The 20,025-nt window shown below is 48.6% G+C and overlaps 1 protein-coding gene across 1 annotated transcript in view; it reads right to left on the bottom strand.

The window, feature by feature from the left end:
- The window catches only part of LMCD1 (LIM and cysteine rich domains 1), a 55,856-nt gene that overhangs the window by 14,423 nt on the left and 21,408 nt on the right, over positions 1–20,025 (bottom strand). Inside the window, exons 2-4 of the mRNA XM_081528171.1 lie at positions 12,477–12,565; positions 6,078–6,333; positions 1,060–1,389 (exon numbers count right to left, since the gene is read on the bottom strand). Of these exons, the coding sequence (XP_081384297.1) occupies positions 1,060–1,389; positions 6,078–6,333; positions 12,477–12,565 (675 nt within the window). The remainder of the gene's footprint in view (positions 1–1,059; positions 1,390–6,077; positions 6,334–12,476; positions 12,566–20,025) is intronic.

Below are 20,025 nucleotides of genomic sequence, written 5' to 3' on the forward strand. Positions count from 1 at the left end.
AACATGGTCACTGCATTTAATTTTTTCAAATCAATTCCTGGGGTGTGAATTCTTCCTGAGAAACAGGTCTTTTCAACACCATCACCAGTTTGTGCTAGGGAAAATCAATTTCATTCTTGTGTCTTAGAGTTCATTGGATGGCAATCCCAAATGAATGTGCCCATGGGGTGGGCATTGGAAATGCAGACAGCAGATTTTGGATAGCAAGTGTGAGTTACTGCAGAGAAGAGAGATCCCTTCTTGATGTAGTGACAGCATCATTTGGGTGGGCATTTCCCTGGGGTGCCTGGCTCATGTGGGTGACTCTTACCTGTTGCCAGCAAGGCAGATGATTTGCTTGATGGATTGGGACTTATATTTCCAAATGTCACACAGAGTCATAGGGCCTCTTGACTGATGGGGGTTGGGGTTGGGGGTCCCATGAAACTTAGCAGACAGCCCCACATGGCCCCGAGTCTCAAGCCCACCACTGTTCTCTACGCCCTTGGAGTAAAGTCCTGAGTCCATGACATCCCAGTATGGGGACAGGGTCCTCTGCTTGTTTAATTTCCTGGATCTTGGCAGACACTACAGGCTAATGGATCCTTGAGTGGTAGATGGATGGAGTGAGTGACTCTTCAGGAAATGTGTCTCTGCTGACCTTGCCAGCCCCCCAGTACCACACCATCGGCCACCTGGCACTTCATTCAGTCCTTTGACTGTGCTGTGCTCTGAGACTCTCACCTCTTTTAGGGCATGCTCACCTCTTGAAGGCAACACAGGCCTTCCCTGAAGAGTCCAAAGGCCTGGGGAACTCCTAGTGACTCTCGCAAGGCCAGAGTGGGCTTCAGCTCCTTCCCCAAGCCCACCCTCACCATCGAGCAAGGAGAGATGCCCTTTCTCTGAGCTGGTAGGGTCTGCTTGTCTGTGACCACCTCTTGACCATGACCAGAGATGAATGCAGGAATGAAGAAACAGGGCCTGGAGCTGGGGCCCTGACCCTGCAGCCCTGACCTGGGCATTTTCATCCAGACCTGAAGCATGAGTGGATGGATGGACGGAGGGGTGGGAGAGACTTACGTATTCCTTGGACGGGTCACCGATGCTGCCGTTGGCGGTTGGGGCGGCGGTCTCGGCTCCCTCAGGCTTCTCCTGCTGCTTCCCCTCCTCCTTGGGCATGCCGCCCTGCCCGGGGAGGGCCACCTCGCCCACGCCCAGGGCCTCGCTCTTATACTGCTTCACAAACTCTTCCATCACTTTCAGCTCGTTCTCCAAAAGTCCGCGGCAGCGAGAGGGGTCCTGGTCGTAGATGGGGAGCTGGTGCATGAGCTGGCGCCGGCGGTAGAGGGCGCCCTCGGTGCCGGTCACAGGCTGCTTCTCCTTGGGGATGAGCTCCATGTACTGCAGGCCCTGGGGAGGGGGAGACCCAGCACCGTGATTCCCATGCACCCGGGCAGAGATCTGAGCCCTGGCAAGACCTGGCCTCCTCCAGGTTTCTGGAGAACCCAAGGATCGGTCTCAAGGAAGAAAAGGGGTGAATCTTTGGGGAACACCCAAGAGAGGCCTGAACAAGCTTCCACTCTCCCCCAAGTCGTAACCACAGCTTCACATGCTTGATGAGAATGGAATCATTTCCGTAGACTTTCATTTTAGATCTGCTGGCTCTGCAACATGGATTTTGCTTCCTTTCCTTAAAAAAAATTTTTTTTACCTCATTTACCCCATGGCAATGCTTCTCATTAAGACAAAAATCTCATTTAAAATCACTTTTCTTAGCAAAGTATAATTAAATCCTTATAGACAGGAGGCATTTCATGGTTTATTAATTTAAAAATTTAAAAATATGCAAAGGCCCCTTCTAATAGTAGAATCGACAAGGTCTCAGGTCAATAAAATTTCCACACTGATAGGGCTGGGATAGATGGTAGACCATCTGAATATAAATATGGCCATGGATAGCTGTCTGATTGGCTTCTCATTAGTTTGCTGGCTTGCTTTTCTTTAAAATGAGTAGAAATCTTACACTTGGGTGGGTCCTGGGTATGGGGAGAAAAAGGTCAAGGCCACACAGCCTGAGAAAGTGTGAAACACAAATTGTTTATCTTCTACTACTGTTCTCCACCTCTGTGCCCAACCCTGAACCTAACCCTCCCGCTGGACAGCCTGATGCCCATGCCCTGTGGCTTCTGCCTTCTGTGGAAGCATTGCCTGGTGCCAAGATGCCCAGGCCCTGGATCTCTGTGTGGCTCCCACCTTCTAGGGCCTGCACCCCTCCCTGCTTGACTTTATAAATCAACCCTGTGGTTGAGACCATGTGTGTGACCTGCAGAGCTAAGGGGTGCCTGGCTGGCGTCCTGGAGGCAGAGACCTACTTTTCCTGTTGCAGCTTAAAGCCCCAGCTGGGTACCAGCTCTCTGCCTTTGCACTGACAAGGCCCCAGCATCCGGTTGCTGCTGGTGTGTGTTTCGTGATCCTGGCTGGCTTAAGACCTATGCTACCACTCCCTACTCACTCACACAAGGTAGACATTAATAATCAACCCCAGTGAGGGTCTCAGAACCCACCTCAGCATAGCTCTCAGACAGTTGCCATCAATTGGCATAGACTTGGGAAGGGGGCGATGAAAAGAGAGATTGGGTCAGAATCAGCGATCTCTCCAGGAAGCCAACCAAGGTCACGTTCCCTAAACCTTTAGCAAAAGGCCTTTTCTCAGATCCATTGGGAAGACTGCTTTAGGTCCTAAACCAATCTTTGGTTTAAGATTGGACGACCTTTCTGAATCATTTGGTGCTTTGCTGTCTGGTGGAGAATTCTTGAGGAAGAGGTTCCCAGAATCAGGCTTTTCCAGGAGAGAAATCAAAAGATCAGAGAGAAAAGTGGAGGAGAAAGGTGCTCTTTCCCAGGATTGGGCAGTAGGACACACACAGACTCTGAGGTCAGAAGACCCAGTCCCGATTTTGCTTTTCCTGATCTTCTCCAGCTGTCAGACAAGGACAGTAAATGGGCTTCACATTCCATGTGAATCCTGGTCAGTCCTGGCAGCCTAGAGTGCTGAGAAGGATTCTGAGGTCCAATAGGGCTCAGTGGGAAACTGATCAGTGGGAGACTGATCAGTGGTGTCTGCCCTGGGTTCAGGGGTAGACGATGGCATGTGAGAGTGCCGGTCCTGCATGGACTCCTCCCCAGCCTCTGTTTGCTCCTCTGTAAAATGGGAGCAGTGATGCACCCCCCAAATGGCTCAGATGGTAAAGAATCCACCTGCCAATGCTGGAGACCTGGGTTCTTCTATCCCTGGGTTGGGATGATCCCCTGGAGTAGGAAACGGCAACCCACTTCAGTATTCTTGCCTGGGAAATCTCGTGGACAGAGGAGCCTGGCGGGCCACAGTCCATGGGGTTGCAAAGAGTTCAGACATAACTGAGCAACTAACACTTTCCGTGCATGTGTAACTCTTAGCATAGTGCCTGGCTCACAGTATGTACTCAATAAATACTAGCAATTAGGTTTATCATGACTTTAGTCTTTAAAAGCTCAAGCATTTCTCTGGTTTTTATTCTGGTTGGGACGGGTGATAAAGAGCAAGATTCAGTCCCATTTCCAAAATGTAGTCAGTCCCGATCACTTGGTAATTTAAGGAAAAGTCGGAAGGGTGAGTGGGAAGAGAGTCATCCAATCTCAGAAATGCGACTTGCTCAGGCAGGCCAGACACAGGGCAGACAGAAGGGCCTTTATCCTGTGCGGTTTTATGAGCCGGTATTAATCACAGCCCGACGATGCCTTCCTCTGATTAGGCTGGGGCCGAAGCGTTTGAGGTTTTCACCCGCCAGTTCCTGTCGCCCACAGCTGGCTCTTTTATGAGCTTCTTGCTTTAGTTTCCACTAACATCTTGGAGACCCAGTGATGGTTCACCCGGGCCCGGGCGCTGGAGGCAGACCTGTGTTCGGAGCCACCGGAACCCAGCACTGCTGCTGTTCGATGCCTCCCTCTGTGGCCCCTGACCTGCCCCCGCCTATCCCCTCATGCTGGCAAAGGGCAGTTAACCATTCTGTGTCCCCTCACAGGTAAACTAACCCCTACCTCACTGGGTGGCTAAGCTCAGGCATCTCATGCATGCTGAAGTGTTCTTTGAAAGTATGCTTCTCAAAAAGCAAAGCTTAAAAAACAAACAAACAAACAAAAAACTTTGTCTCTCTTTGCTTTATCTAGAAGCTTTGCTTTATAGACAAAGCTTTGCTTTATCTAGATTTCTGCCCTCCCCCCGCCCCACAAACGCCAGGCTTGAACCTTCTATGGTAAAGAATCAAGGTTTGTTTGGGGGTTCTGTCGGGTGGTTTGGATTGCAGGACAATCTGTGGGCTCACTGTGCCTGATGAGATGGTTCTCAGGCCATGGGAGGCTGTGCACATGAGAATTTTGTTTGGCCATCACGCACTTGGATGTCAGTTGCCACAGAAGTTTCCCGATATTTATTCTCAATTCCTGTGCTTCTGTTTGTGAGCCAGTCACAAGGATTTTTACGGAGCAGGTCCAGCCCCCTCACTGACCACACATGGTGTGTCACTGGCTGGGAGGTCAGGTGGGCACAAATACTCATCAAGCCTGCTGCACGCTCTGCGCGGTGTGAGGCGAAGGATGCCCCATGCATAGGACACGAGTGCGCATGCTCCGGGTGATAATGAAGCACAGGCTTGCATGAGACGAGGACAGCTTGAAATAAGAGCTTCTAAGGATATACCTATGGCTGATTCATATTGAGGTTTGACAGAAAACAGCAAAATTCTGTAAGGTAAATTATCCTTCAATAAAAAGTAAATAAATTAAAAAAAAAGAGCTTCTAAGGAGACCATGGAGAATGGAGAGAGAGAGAAAAATATATAGTGGGATGAGTGACATCAACTGCAGATGGGGTAGTATGGTGAGGCCGGTCGGAGACTTGATTGACAGAAGGACCCAGCTATACAGAGGACCAGGGAAGGATGTTTCAAGCAGAGGAAACAGCATGTACAAACCCTGAGGAGGGCAAGAGCCTAGAGTGGTCCAGGGCAGGAAGGCAGAAGGTCAGCGCACTGCCTGGTACTGAGTGAGGGGGCATGGCAGGAGCTTTGAGAGGAGCCTGAAGGGCCAGGGCTACACCGGACTGGAAAGGCACTTATTTTCTCCCCGGAGGGATGGGATCCAATGGCAGGTCTGCACTGCTAACACTGTAGGGCTTTTAAACATCTCATTAATCTGTAGGAATCACCCAGGTCCTTGCTGCTTCAGGTGTGGTCTAGGAGCTGGCAGCCTCAGCATGACCTAGGAGCTTGGCATGCCAGCCCCACACGCCAGCCTGCTGGATGTGTTTCTGCAAGCTCTCCAGATAGTTTCTACACTTGTGGAAATTTGAAGGGCGCTAGTCCACTACTCTGGGTCTTGAAGGGGCCTGCATGGGATATTACCTGGGGCTTCATTTAAATTCTCATGTCTGATGATTCTGACCCCGCTGTCTGGAGCTTCCCAACTTAATTGTCTGGGGTGAGGCCTGTTCATGGGGACTTTCCTTGGGTCCTTTTAGTTGGAAGCTGAAGAGGGGTGACTTGTGTAAGTCACCTGCTCTCTCTAGGCCTTGTCCTTCTCTGGGTGCCGTTTCCTCAGAGTTATGTAAAGTAAACTGGTATAACTCCCTTCTAAGCCCAGGAGTTAGGGAGAAGAGAGGAGTGTTCCTATGTTCTCCCCCAGGCTTGCAAAAGGTACATCCCAGACCACTTTGAGGGAAAATGAACAACTTGTGGATGAAGAAAAGTACTCAGAGAATTCTGATGGATAAAGCATCCTCTGTTCAGAAGCAGAGAGCCCAAAGGGAACCATAAGCAACTGTGTACTGTAGCTGGAATTCACATGAACACCTCTACCCATTTCATGGATGAGGAAAAATGAGGCCCAGGTAGTTTTCACTTCAAGATCCCAGAGGTAGGAGCAGCTATGAAACCATAGCTATTCCTACCGTTCATATAACCTTGCACCTATGTTCCCTTGTCTTTGACATTCAGGAACCCATGGCATGAATCCTATTTACAAGAGAAGGGAAATAACCACTTGGTTGCAGGAAGCTGTCTTACCAGTTTTTGGGTGACTCCAGGGGGAGCCCACTCGTAGGTGATGGTGTCAAAGGTGGGATCTTTCCCTGTGGCAATGGGGTTGGTCATGATCATCCGGTTCCTCTTGTAAATCCGGATGCCATCCCCGCCTTTCACCCGGGCTGTGAGCGTGGAATACTTGGAGTCCATCAGCAAGCGGCCAATTTTCCGATCGTCTTCCAGGTCAGAGCTCAAGCAGTGGTCCTCTTGGCTGCATTTGCATGACTTGCATATTTTCCTGAGGGGTGGGATGGGGACAAGTGAGATCAACCTCCAGAAAAGAGAGGCAGAGTCTCCCGCTGGCAGCATCTAAGCTTTGGAAAGCAAGCTCAAAGTTTAACTTTAGTAACTTGAAAAGGTTAGCAGCAGACAAATGGTAACCGGAGACCAAAAGGCCTTTGGAATCAGAACCTCAATGTCTTCCTATCAGTCTGTCTCTGGGGAATTTGGTATGACTTTTTTGGTAAAAAGAACAGCACAACTTTTCTCTTGAGAAATTTTCCACCGCATTGGGGTGGCAAAGGCTGGTTCATCATTGGAGATGTTCTAGGTCAGGAATCTTCACAGCCTGTGGGCTGAACCTGGCCCACAACTTGCTTCTGTAAATAAAGTTTTATTGGAACACGGCCATGCCCATTCATTTACCGTGGTCTATGGCTGCATTTGGGTGGCAACAGCAAGTGAGTAATTACAAAAGAGATCATGAGGCCTGCAGAGCCTAAAATATCTGCTATCTGGACCTTTATTAAAAAAAAGTCTGCTGATTCTTGCTGTAAAGAATTATTGAAATTGTCTCCCAAGATTCATGAGTCTCAGAGCTTCAGCAATTTGTAAACACTTTAGCACTCATCCTGAAGTTAAAATACAGCTGGAAATTTTCTTCAAGAAACTGGTGGAGAGGACTTGGGGGAAAAGAAGATGAGCTTAAACCCCTCTGGCTGGAGAGATTGACATCCATTGGCAAGGCTTCGTCTTGGGGCTGGAAGAAGAAAAAGCGTTCTGGGGAGGCTTCATAGGCTGACTTGAAAGCCGGATGCTTCCCTCTGACAATTAAAAACAAAAGCAGTTGGCGGCTTTGTGTCATGCTGTTAAGGTTTAGCTATCCAGAGTTCCCAGAGTGAGAGGAAAAGCGCTCCCCTCCCTTCCTGGCTGGGTCCCCTTAGGCAGGCTGCATCTCAGATGCTGGAACATACGCGATGTAGAGCTTGTTAGGTCAAGTGAGCTGCATCACGACCTACCATGGGACGGGGCAAGCCTCAGCGGGGAGATGTCAGGGCAGTTGCCTGAGCGCTTCACAGCCAGGCCTGCTGGGAGGAAGCCTCCTTTTCGCTTCAAAACTCAGGAGATTGGTACATTTAATCATTTAGCACAAATTTTGATTGTTGGGCTATGGGAGGCTTACCTTGATGCTCTACATCAGTGGTTCGCAAGCAGGGTCAGAACTGTCCCCAGGGGGCATTTGGCAATATCTGGAGACACTTTTTTACAAAAATTATTAGAGTATAGTTAATTTACACTGTTGTGTTTCTGCTGTACAGCAAAGTGAATCAGTTATACATATGGATGGGCATATATACACTCTTTTTTTTTTTTTTAAGATTCTTTTAGATTCTTTTCTCATATAGGCCATTACAGAGTATTGAGTAGAGTTTCCTGTGCTATACAGCAGGTTCTTATTAGTTATCTATTTTATATATCATAATGTGTATATCTCAGTCCTAGTATTCCAATTTATCCGTCCCCCAACCTTATCCCCAGGTAACCATAGTTTGTTTTCTATATCCGTTACTCTATTTCTGTTTTGTAAATAAGTTCATTTGTATCTTTTTCTTTAGGTTCCACATATAAGCAACATCATATGATAGTTGTCTTTCTCTGTCTGCTTTACTTCATTCAGTACGGCAATCTCTAGGTCTATCCATGTTGCTGCAGATGGCATTATTTTGTTCTTTTTTATGGCTGAGGATGGAGACATTCTGGAGAAGGAAATGGCAACCTACTCCAGCATTCCTGCCTGGAGAATCCCGTGGACAGAGGAGCCTGGCGGGCCACAGTCCATGAGGTCAGAAGAGTCGGACATGACTCAGCGACTAAACCATGGAGACATTTTTGATCATCCCAATGCGGTGCTCTGGTGTCTGGGTAGAGGCCAGGGTTACTGCCAAACATCTTACAATACACAGGACAGCTCCCTCCACAGCAGACAACCATCCAGCCCCTATTGTTGGTAGTGCTGAGGTGGAGAAACCCTAGCCTGATATGAAGAAAAGGAGGCCCCATTGCAGCCTTCAAGGAGACTGCCGTGGGGATGGGAGAGAGACAGAAGATCGGGTGGAAATTGTAACGTAAGGTAGACTCAGGTTGGGCCATGTGAGTTGCATACACTCTGGGTGGTTCTGCTGCCTGGACCACTTCCCCTGGGAAGTCAGGATGTGGCACATGGAAAAGTGCTCATTGGTGATGAGTTTGGAGGACAGTGGGCTATGGTGGGTTAAAGACATTTCTTCAGTGCAAGGCTCGCTTCTTGTTTTTAATGCACAGTGTGCAGTGTGGTGTTTAGGAGAAGAGAAGGCAGCCTTTTAAGCATTATTTGAGGAGGAGTTTCTAGTCCAAGTTTGCATTCGGTGGGCTGCCGTTTCAGTCAGTTCAGTTCAGCGCTCAGTCGTGTCCGACTCTTTGTGACCCCATGGACTGCAGCATGCCAGGCTTCCCTGTCCATCACCAACTCCTGGAGCTTGCTCAAACTCGTGTTCATCGAGTCGGTGATACCATCCAACCATCTCATCCTCTGTCCCCTTCTCCTCCTGCCTGCAGTCTTTCCCAGCATCAGGGTCTCTTCCAGTGAGTCAACTCTTCGCATCAGGTGGCCAAAGTACTGGAGCTTCACCTTCAGCATCAGTCCTCCCAATGAATATTCAGGACTAATTTCCTTTAGGATGGACTGGTTTGATCTCCTTGCAGCCCAAGGGGCTCTCAAGGGTCTTCTCCAAAATCACAGTTCAAAAGCAACAAATATTTGGCGCTCAGCTTTCTTTATGGTCCAACTCTTACATCCATACATGACTACTGGAAAAACCATAGCATTGACTATACAGACCTTTGTTAGCAAAGTAATGTCTCTGCTTTTTAATATGCTGTCTAGGTTTGTCATAGCTTTTCTTCCAAGGAGCCAGTGTCTTTTAATTTCATGGCTGCACTCACCATCTGCAGTCATTTTGGAGCCCAAGAAAATGAAGTCTGTCATAGTTTCCATTATTTCCTCATCTATTTGCCATGAAGTGATGGGACCAGATGCCATAATTTTAATTTTTTGAATGTTGAGTTTTAAGCCAGCTTTTTCACTGTCCTCTTTCACTTTTATCAAGAGGCTCTTTAGTTCCTCTTCACTTTCTACCATAAGAGTGGTGTCATTTGCATATCTGAGGTTATTGATATCTCTCCTGCAAATCTTGATTCCAGCTTGTGCTTCATCCAGCCCAGCATTTCGCATGCCTTTTGGGATATGTTCAAATCGACACGCTTAATGATAACTTCAGGGAAATTATCTCTGAAGATGAATTAGCACCCTAAAGATGGTATGTAGCAAATGCAAGAAGGCTTTTCTTTTTATTCTCATGAGAAGGGGTTGCTTATTTTATGCAATTGGAGCATTTTATTCATGACCAATGGGCTTCTCAGGTGGCTCAGTGGTAAAGAACCCACCTGCCAGTGCAAGTGATGCAGGAGACGTGGGTTCGATCCCTGAGTCAGGAAGATCCCCTGGGGAAGGAAATGGCAACCCACTCCAGTATTCCTGCCTGGGAAATCCCATGGGCAGAGGAGCCTGGCGGGCTACAGTCCACGGGGGTCATAAAGACTCGAACATGACGAGCAACTGAGCACGCATGCACATTCACGACTGACAGTATTCTCTATGAGCCAGGCATCGAGGAGCCTACTTCTTCAAGGAGACCAGTGAGGGCACTTTTGGTTTACAGCAGAGCAGAAGTGGAGAGAGGAGGAAGAGGAAGGAAGGGAAGGGAAGCCCAGAGTCCTATGGGGTCCTCTGACATCTGCAAACCTTCCATACTTGGCTCTGGGGGAGGAAGCTGCCCTTTGGCAGTTTTGGGTCATGTAGATGCTCAGGATGCTATGAGAGGTGTTGGGATGCAGAGCACTTTGAAACGAAAAATGCTGAGAGATATGAGATGTTCTCTGAGATTGGATCAGCACTATTTCTCCTTTATTTGTGCTGTTTTTGTTGCCAGACTCATTTCTGGGACTTTATAGATGAGAAAGACACCTCCTCGGTCCCATTCCTGCTCTTTCCAGGCACCCAGATTGCAGAGGACATACACACATCTAGAGGGATCCTTAATAGTGTCACAATGGCCATTTCTTCAGTCTGTCACAGGCAACTTGAAATTGTGGAAAAGGCGTGACATTTGGATATAATCTCAGCCTGAACACTAGCCTACCCCAGGCTCCTGTCAAGTTTCTTATCTGTAAAATGAGGCTTTGTCTACATCAGGGGTTGGCAAAGTAGAGCCCACTGGCCAAACCCGTCCATCACCTCCTTCCATATGGCCTATGAACGATTTTTATACGGTTGAAAACGATTCGAAAGAAGGTGATTATTTGGGGACGCATGAGCATGGTAAGGAAGTTGGATTTCAGTGGCCGTCAGTCAAGATTTACTGGACACAATGACGTTCATTCATGACAGGTTGTCTCCAGGGCCAAGTCAATAGTTGGGATGGGAGGCCACGTGGCTTGTGTCCTGGACAGGCAGGACCTACTGACAGGCTGAAGTCTGTATTTCTCAATTGAAGTTCACCTGATGTTCTGGGAACTGGTAGGACGATGAGAAAACGTCAGGATGGAAATGATGCTGAGAGGCTTCCGCTCCCAGCCGAGAGGAACAGTGTCCAGAACTGCCCTCCTGGTATAAGCAACTAGGAAACCAGAGAGAATATATCAAACACCCATTCTCAGATGCCTGACAACAGGCAGCGGGGACCTGTGCACCTTGAGGGAAGGGAAACTCTGTAGCTCTGACTCCATGTGTACATTTAGGGAACACTATCCCCTGGGCCCAAGAACTCTGAAAGGGAGGCACAATCTCTTGTCTTCAGGGAGAACTGATGAAGAGCCAACCTCGTTCTCTGACACCCTGACGACAGCGTCAGGAGCGGCGGGGTGAGACAATGGGTAGGCAGACCCTCTTCAAGGCCAGAAAGAGCTCACATGGCCAAAACAGATGTGTGCGGAGGGGACGTCCTAGCTGGGGTGGGGGATGGGTGCTGGGGACAGGAGTCGGGATTGGATGACCTTGATGGTCCCTGGCATCCAGAAGCCCATATGAGCTCCTTTGAAGTGGGGAGTGTCTGGGAGTAGAGTCAGGGAACAATCTTGGACATCAGGACTCTGTGCAGAATGGCTGACAGCATGGCCTGGGGCTTTACTCCCAGACCCAAGTTTGAAGTCTGCTCTATAGTTGCCAGGCCCTCATTACCCACCCTCAGTTTCCTGATCTGTAAATTGGACATACTAACACCTCCTGCTCAGGGTTATTTCAACATTTAAGTAGAAGAGATTTAGCTCAGCTCAGTGTATACTTTTGTTACTGCCATCTCACAGTGGAAATCACCTTCTCTGAGACAAACGCCTCCTGAGATGGGTTCCCTCTCTGCGTGCCCAGGGCCACCCTCTGGCAGTGGAGGCAAAAGCTCTTTTTAAGCTGTCAGGCCCTACAGAGCTTAGCCTCTCTCCCAGGGCTGGGGGGATGGCTCCCTCAGGCTGTGCCCTGCACACCTCCAGGGGGTGCCAGCTACACAGATGCTGATGTGAACAGTGCCTGAGGCTTGTGCTGAATGGCAGCAATACCTCTTGTTTTGAGGCCTCAGTGAAAAACAAAACAAAAGAAGAACAATGCCGCAAATCCAAGTCCAAGCTAGATCTCACCGCCCTCCCGCACGGATGTGAGTACCAGGTCCTGGTTTTCAAGTGCTGCAGACACAGGGACTTTTATTTCGGTCCCCGGGGCACTTTGAGATCATAATCCTGGGGGGCTGATGGTGCAAGAGGGGAGGATGAAGCCCACGCACCAAACCCCAAGACAGACGGGTCTACCCAGCGTGGACCAGGCAGCAGCTAACAACTGCCCACCGCTTCCCCGAGCATCCTCGCCTTCACCTGGAAATGGTTTATAAAGCCTGAACTCCTTCATCGTCTTGGCTCCTCAAGGGCTTTTCTGTCATTTCTGAATTAAGCCAAACAAGAATGCGTTCACTCCCGAGCCAGTCAGCCAACAACCCATGCACCCTAAGCAGTCCCAGGGTTCCCAGAAAGGACAGCCAAGAAATGCAGGCAGGCGGAGCCTTTCCTGACGAACTCCGTTACCTCCATGAATGTGGCTCGAAGCCCGAACACGTCCCCTTGCATCTCAGACAAGGCACACCTCTTGCTGACTGCTGCTGGCCCAGCGACATCTGGAAAAGGAGACAGAAAAGAGGGTGTTTTCCTTCCAAACGTCTTGGACCGGAGATGCTTGACCTCTAAAGACTTGGCATGCTGGTAAAGCAATTGTGTGGGGTTCAAAGGGCTTGAGATGAATAAGCCATGGCTTTACTGTTTACCAGGAACAGAGGAGACCAGCCAGGAAAGTGGCCACAGGGTAGGCAGGTGTGGAAGGGTGGAGCCCTTCCTATAAAAATGCACTGGGAGTTCATCGGCTTCTTTCTCCCACCCTCACCCACTCCCCTGATCCACTTGTCACTGGAATGGAATCTTCCAGCGAGTGTTTCTTCTCTCTCATTTATTTGTGATTTATTGATAGAGTGTGATTAAACCAAAGCTACGGGCACAAACAAATGTTCAAGCTGCCAAATGTTTATAGCTCAAAGCATAACTTAAATATTTTGCTAAATCATGGACAGTCAGAAGCATGTGAAATCAGGTCATCCTTTGGAAAGAGAACAGAGCAGGAGACAGGTTTTATTGTTCATTATCAGCCAAAGGTAACCAAAGTGCATTGACTGCTGTTGGCTGATGCATTTAGACTCCAAAATGGGATCTTCAAACCAGCTGCATCTCCAGAAGCTTGCAGGAAATGCCCCATCTCTGAGGGTCTCATCCCTTTTGAATCAGAATCTGTATTTGAAGGAAATTTCCAGGAGGTTCATTGGATGTGAAACTTGGAGAAGCAGTGGGTTAGCAAATGGATCTGCCAGCTGAGAAACAGACTTGATTCTCTGCTGAGGATGGGGGCTGACTTGGGGGTGGGTACCATGTGCACTAGGATTTTATAGAAGCATCGCTCCATCTACCAGTAAGATAAAGGGATAAGCTTCTCACCCCACAAACTGTTGATTCATTGAAGCGTTTATTTAGCATCTTCTATGTGCCAGGCACAGGGGTACATTGTGGGACTTGTGGCGCCCTGGAGGAACACACAGTCTAGTGGGAGGTGAAGAAAAACACACTTCCTGGAAGGGGTAAGTTTGAGGCAAGGGCAGCTGTCTATAGTGTGGTAGAAACACACGGACTTTGGAACCTGAGAGACCTGGATTTCAAACTCAGCTTCATGATTTAGCAGCTGTATGACCTTGGACAAACTAAGCCTAAGTTTCCTTACCTGTCAAATGGGTACAGAGATAATGCATGTGATGTGCCCAAACACCTCAGGCACTACAGATGGTAGCTGCTATTATTTTGCACATAGACTTCAGGAGCACAGAGCAAGGTTAACCTGAGTGGGAAATCCAGGGAGGCTTCTTGGAGGAGGTGGCTCAGAATTGGGGCTCTGCAATGTATGCAGGCAGGAGAAAGGAGAAGAGAATTCCTAGCAGAAGGTGGAGGTGTGAAAGGGCAGAAAGGTAGAAAAGGGCTGGATGGTAGGGTGTCACAGTCTGAGCATGCTCTTTAGGGCATGATGCCTCTACCCTCTCTGCTTGTAAGTGGGAAAAAGACAAGTTGTGAGGCCACCATCATTGCTAGAGTCAGAATTCAAAGACGGACATGGAAAGAAACAGTTATCTTCACATTATTTCTTTCCTCCCCCACCAGTTCTTCTCATAATAATACCCAGCTCCATGCCACCTCCTTGGTGACTTGAACACACCATGTCTTCACACTCTGTGCTGTCCTGTCTAATACACCTTCACAACTTGGGGAGTAAGTGTCATGTGGCATGTATTTGGAGGGTTGCATGCTCAGGTCTGTGCCTATTTGGTGTTAGATTCACATTAAAATGGAAAACCAAGATGATGCTCACTGCCATCTCATTGTCTGAGCCAGGGAACTTTGATTCATGGGTGGAACTTTGCTCCCTAAAGCTGTTGGCATAGAAAAAGCTTGCCTCTCATTTCTGACCCATTGGGTTCTACTAGTTGAAATACAGTGGTCCCTTTACACTTAATATTTAAGTTATTCGAAGTTTTGGGCGGAGGTAAACAATTTATGAATCAGGCTTCATCACTGGATGGTTTTAGATCAACCCCTGAGGCAACGAAGTCTGAAACAGGAGAGCCCTGTGGGAACGTTTCCTCTCTGGTGAATTACCCTGCCCGCTTGAGCACTGTCGTTCTTCTGGCTGATTTAACAGCTGTCCTACAAGGGGATTAGTCCTAATGCTTGGCCAGGAGAGCTAACTGCCGGCTCAGGGTCTGGTTTAGAAACAGTAGTGTAAGGCAGCTCAGTGCAGCCGGGTTCTGGCCTGCAGGACGAGGGGCTGGCCCTCTGGTGCCAACCCTGACATTTATTAGCTGTGCAGCTGGAGGCGACTTATTCCCTGCCCAGCCCACGTTAGTCCTCTGCGAGATGAGAAAACTGGCCTGGATCAGAGTGGCCCGTATCCTGTTCCGTGGAACCTTCATTGTGTGGGACGTTACAGAGGGGCTTATGGCTGGAGGCAGAAAGGATGGCACAATCAAACAAAAACGGCGGACGCTGGATGGACAGTGGTGTCCCGCGCCTTTGAAGAGCGAGGCTGACAGAGACGTGAAGAGAGATGGAGAGAAGGCAGCTGTTTCAAGTCAGGAGGTCCAGGCTTTCGGGTCAGAGGGCTGGGTTTTGATCCCAGTTCTGTCCCTTTCTTCTGCTGGACTTGGGCCAGTGACTGCATTGTGGAGTCTGTTTCTTTGTCTGTGTCATGGGGACAATAAGAACCACTCAGGTGCGTGGAGTCACTGAGATGGTTAAATGGGCTGCGCACTGCAAGGGCTTGGCATGCACTTATTATACTCTTGATTGTTTGCTGTTGTCAGTACACCTTGTATAAACGTACTCTGAAGCAGACACTCAAAAATTTTTTTTTACCCGCTTCAGAGTTCTAGGGAACTTTAGAAGAACTACTTTTTTAGCTGCATACCTCATATAGTTTCTTTTTCTAAAATTACTTTTTATTGGAGTGTAGTTGCCTTTTTTTGCCTTTTTTTTTTTTTTTGGCCTTGCTGTGTAGCATGTGGCATCTCAGTTCCCCAACCAGGGATCGAACCCGCACCCCTGGTATTGGAAGTGTGGAGTCTTAACCACTGGACCGCCGGGGAGCCCCCACCCCATACATTTTCTTACTCCGTCCTTTGTTTCATGATTATAAATGTTGCCTCTCTGATGGTGCAGGAAGCAGGGCTGGCCTGCGTCTCCATCCGGCTAGTGAGATGGTTTCCATGGCAACAGAAGTCCGTGGGTGAGAAAAATAAATGGCCTTGCAAGGAAGAAACCGATTTGGGCCATTGGACCACACTCACTGCCAGTTTCCTGGCTGCCTGTTTAACACAAGGAGCAGTCATTTGTCCAGGGCAGGCATGCCATCCAGCCAGGAGCCAGACAGATCCAGCTCCCCCTCCAACACAGAAAATGACTCTCCTGTTTGTTGACGTGGGGGAAAAACATCAACCAGAACAAGTGTTTCAAATGAGACATTCTGGTTTGTAAACAGTAGGTTTCTCTGATGTGGATGCAGTTGCAGATGAAAGATGGCAAAGTGGATCACGGTAGCTGAGAAGAGAAGAGCTTGAAAGGAGCCACCACTTAAAAGAATGGGTTCCTGGAATGCGGCCTCCTTTCTGTCCTTTTTTTCTGAGGGGAGGATAAAGCGTCTGGACAATTTTCTTTGGCTCAGGATAGCAGGATGTGGTTCACCTGATGCTGTTCCACTGAATCGTGTCGGGGCCTTAAAAGGACTGGGATGAGACCAGGAGCCTTCTGGGATGTAAAGGGTCGGGGGCAGCGGATGCCTCCCTCCCTCCCTCATTTACCTTCAGTGAAGCCCAAGGGAAGTCTGAAAAGAGACAAATGCCGCTGAGAGTAATGAGGGGCTGAGATGAGGGGGAGCTGAGAAGGCCAAGTGTGGATGGAGTTTAGGGACGAGCGCCAGCCTCAGGCTTAGGAAGCAGGATTCTCCTCCTAGCCCAGCTTCTCTCTCTCCTTGTGTAACCAGCTCAGTTTTCTCCTCGGGAAATGGGTTTTCCCAGACCTTTTTGCCCCAACAGGGCTATTAGAAGCATCACCATAGGTGAAGTGAAATAAGTATTTACCAAAATTGTTGAAAAAAAAAATCCAGAACTTGGATGTAAGGCAGAAAGGGGGGTGCACACCCTTCAGTGTCGCAGGGTGGCAGCGTGACATTGTTCCCCACTCCACCCCATCCCTGCGAGGATCTAGGGAAATTCCTTCTGTGTTCTTCTCACACTGGTGAAGTTCCATGTTAACTTGTAGATTTTTGTCCTAACATTAAATTGCTTATGAACCCCTAGCTCCTCAAATGCTTTTTGGACGGCTCTAAATATCTTATTGGTCCCTTCATTATATCATGAGTTGAATATAATCTTTGCTAAGTTTCGTGTTATAGTTGCACAAGAATGCCGACCTTACCTCTTTGAAAACTATGTCTTAACACCATCACATGCCCTCTTGACTATCTGTGGGTGTGTTCTTTGAGCAGGGATGTTCTGAACTGATACTAAATTCTATTCCAAAGCAACTGCTCTGATTTGTCTTTTATAGGTAAGCTCTATAAGCATACCTGTGCTGTTATAAAACATTACTGGTCAACGTGCTTTGTTACTTAAAAACATCCCTTTCCCCCAGGGTCCCAGGAGAGGAGGTGGAGAGAGGATGGAGATAAGTGGAGAAAAGGTGAAGTTATGAGAAGGTCCAGAAGAACTGAGATCATAAACAGAAACATGATCAGAAAGTTACTCGACTACCCTCAACAACCCCCAAATAAAAATAGCTCGACAGTCCACAAAGCGCTTTCCCTTATGAAACCACTGACTTCCTTAACAATGATGACAGCCCTGTAGGGGATAGTCATTATTCCCAGTCATCGGGTGATGGTAGGGCCGTGAATCTGAGAGGAGAAGCACCTTGCCCATGCAGAATGCCCCTCTGGGGAAGGCTGGTGTCCTTAGTCGATCCTTATTTGTATTACAACTTTAAGCAAAACTGTTTGATTTTTCCGGGACTCCCCTGGTGGTCCAGTGGTTAAGACTCTGTGCTTCCAATGCAAGAGATGTGGGTTTGATCCCTGATCGGGGAACTAAGATCTCACATGCCATGTGGCATGGCCAAAAAAAAAAAAATACATCCCTTTAAAAAAGCTGTTTTATATTTCCTAATGATTATAGCTAGCATTTATTGAGTGTACCTATGGGGGCATATGCCAAGCATTTTCATAATATTTAATTTAAGCTTCTTGATGAACCCACAGGAGGCACTTTTAGTAACCTTGTTTTCAGGTGAGGAAACAAGCTAAGAGAGGTTTCACCTCCCCTTCAAAATCCAATAGTCAATAAGTGGTGGAGCTTGGACATGAAACCAGGCAGGTCTTACGTCTTGGCTATGCTCTTATCTCATATTCTATGGCACTTTCCACCACAGGTACAGCACTTTACAGGTTACAAAGTGTATCCACACCCCTTCTCTTACTTGGTTTTCACAACCAGCCTAAGATGTCAAGATTTAGCATTCGGCTCTTGAGCAAAACAAACTCCCAGAACGATAGGATACACCTCTCAGAACATGATCCACACTCATGTCTTTGGATTCAGACCCTGCGGCTTCCAACCACACCAGGCATCTCCAGACCCCAGACAGCCTCCCACGAGTCTAGCCTTGACTCAGGACCCCGGACTACTTGGGTCCAAAGAGGTGGACAGCATTTCTGTAGGGGTGGGATGTCCTGGAAGGGTTAGGGGTGGGGGGCAGTAGGACAAGGTCGTGATCGCCCTGGTCCCAGGATTTCTACCAGCCAACCTTGATCTGCAAAATGAAGTGTAGATGCTCAGGGCATCAGACAGGCTTCAGTGGGGGAGGTGGCAGCCAGAGGAGACAGTGGATCAGAACCATGGGCAGTGCCTGTGTGAGTGAAGCACTGGGCACTGGCTTCCCCCAGTTTATCTGCCCTGTCCTGGAAGCCTGAAATGACTACAGGTCACAAATGGATAGGACCAGGCCAGGGAGCTGGTGCTTATGCTGTGACCCAAGTCTGCATTTCAGTTTAACCCATACATTATAGGCAGTGTCAAGAAACTACCTCTAGGTATTCTGGGGCCCTTACACTGACTTCCGTAATAACTCACATACATGAGCTGAAGCGCCAATACTTTGGCTACCTGATGCGAAGAGCCGACTCATTGGAAAAGACCCTGATGCTGGGAGAGATTGAAGGCAGGAGGACAAGGGGACAAAAGAGGGTGAGATGGTTGGATGCATCACTGACTCACTGGGCGTGAGTTTGAGCAAACTCTAGGTTATAGTGAAGGACAGGGAAGCCTGGTATGCTGCAGCCCATGGGGTCCCAAAAAGTTGGACATGACTTAGTGACTGAACGACAACACTGACTTCTGCAATAACTCACCTGAATATACTGATACAATTACAAGTGCAGTCAGTGCCAGGAAGGAGGAAAGGGATGTGCCACAAGATTGTACTTTAGTAAGACGATTTGGCTTTGTCTCTGTGTGTGTGTGGACCAGAGCTTCTCAAGTTACTCGACTCTCTGATTAGCAGAAAGATCACCTGAGATCTGGCCAGTGTGCAGATTCTTGTCTAGCAGATCTGGAGTGAGCCTGATATTCCACGGTACTCCCAACCTCTCAGAGGAGGCCAGTGCTGCTGGTCTGGGGGCCACACTTTGAGTAGCCAGGGGCCACGTCAGTGGTTCCCAAACCTGAGTGCATATTACAATCACCTAGTAATGAAATGAAAGTGTTAGTTGTTCAGTTGTGTCCAACTCTTTGCGACCCCATGGACTATAGCCCACCAGGCTCCTCTGTCCATGGGATTTTTCCAGGCAAGAATATTGGAGTGGGTTGCCATTTCCTCTTCCAGGGGATCTTCCTGGCCCAGGGACCAAACCCGTGTCTCCTGCATCGTGGATTCTTTACATCTGAGCCACCAGGGAAGCCCCTAGAATCACCTAGAGATCTTTTCAAACTTCTGAAGCCTAGGCTGAATCCCAGAGCAATTTAGCTCCAATCTCGGGGGATAGGCCACAGGCTGTAGACATTTCAGAAGGTTCCCCAGGGGATGTTAACATATTAAAATGTTCAACATTTTAACAAGTTTGGGAACAACCGGGCCTCAGTACTGGGCCCTTGGCTATTCCAAATTGGACTTGAAGGCTCTCAGCTCCTTGGCTTAATGTCTTCTCATCCTGCATTCCTCTCGCAGACCACCACTCCTCCAGGGTGAGGTTTTATGGGCTGCCTGACTTTTGTTGTCCCTTCGTTTTGGTCCCATCTGCCCCGGCACAGGCCTGCCTCACAGACTTCTGTGCCAAAAGCGGTAACATTCTTAACAGCCAGACAGAAGGGAAACCACACCCTTCCTCTTCCTTTAAATTTCACTGGCGGCCCAACGCCCCTCAGGGGCTCTCAGGGATCCTGAGACCCTCTGCCAGGCCTGAGGCCAGGGGTGGTCCTCCCCCTACCCCACCTGGGGGCCA

The sequence above is a fragment of the Giraffa tippelskirchi genome, chromosome 9 (assembly GCF_054371585.1).
Source record: "Giraffa tippelskirchi isolate mGirTip1 chromosome 9, T2T-mGirTip1v1.2.pri, whole genome shotgun sequence".
NCBI classification, from domain to species: domain Eukaryota; kingdom Metazoa; phylum Chordata; class Mammalia; order Artiodactyla; family Giraffidae; genus Giraffa; species Giraffa tippelskirchi.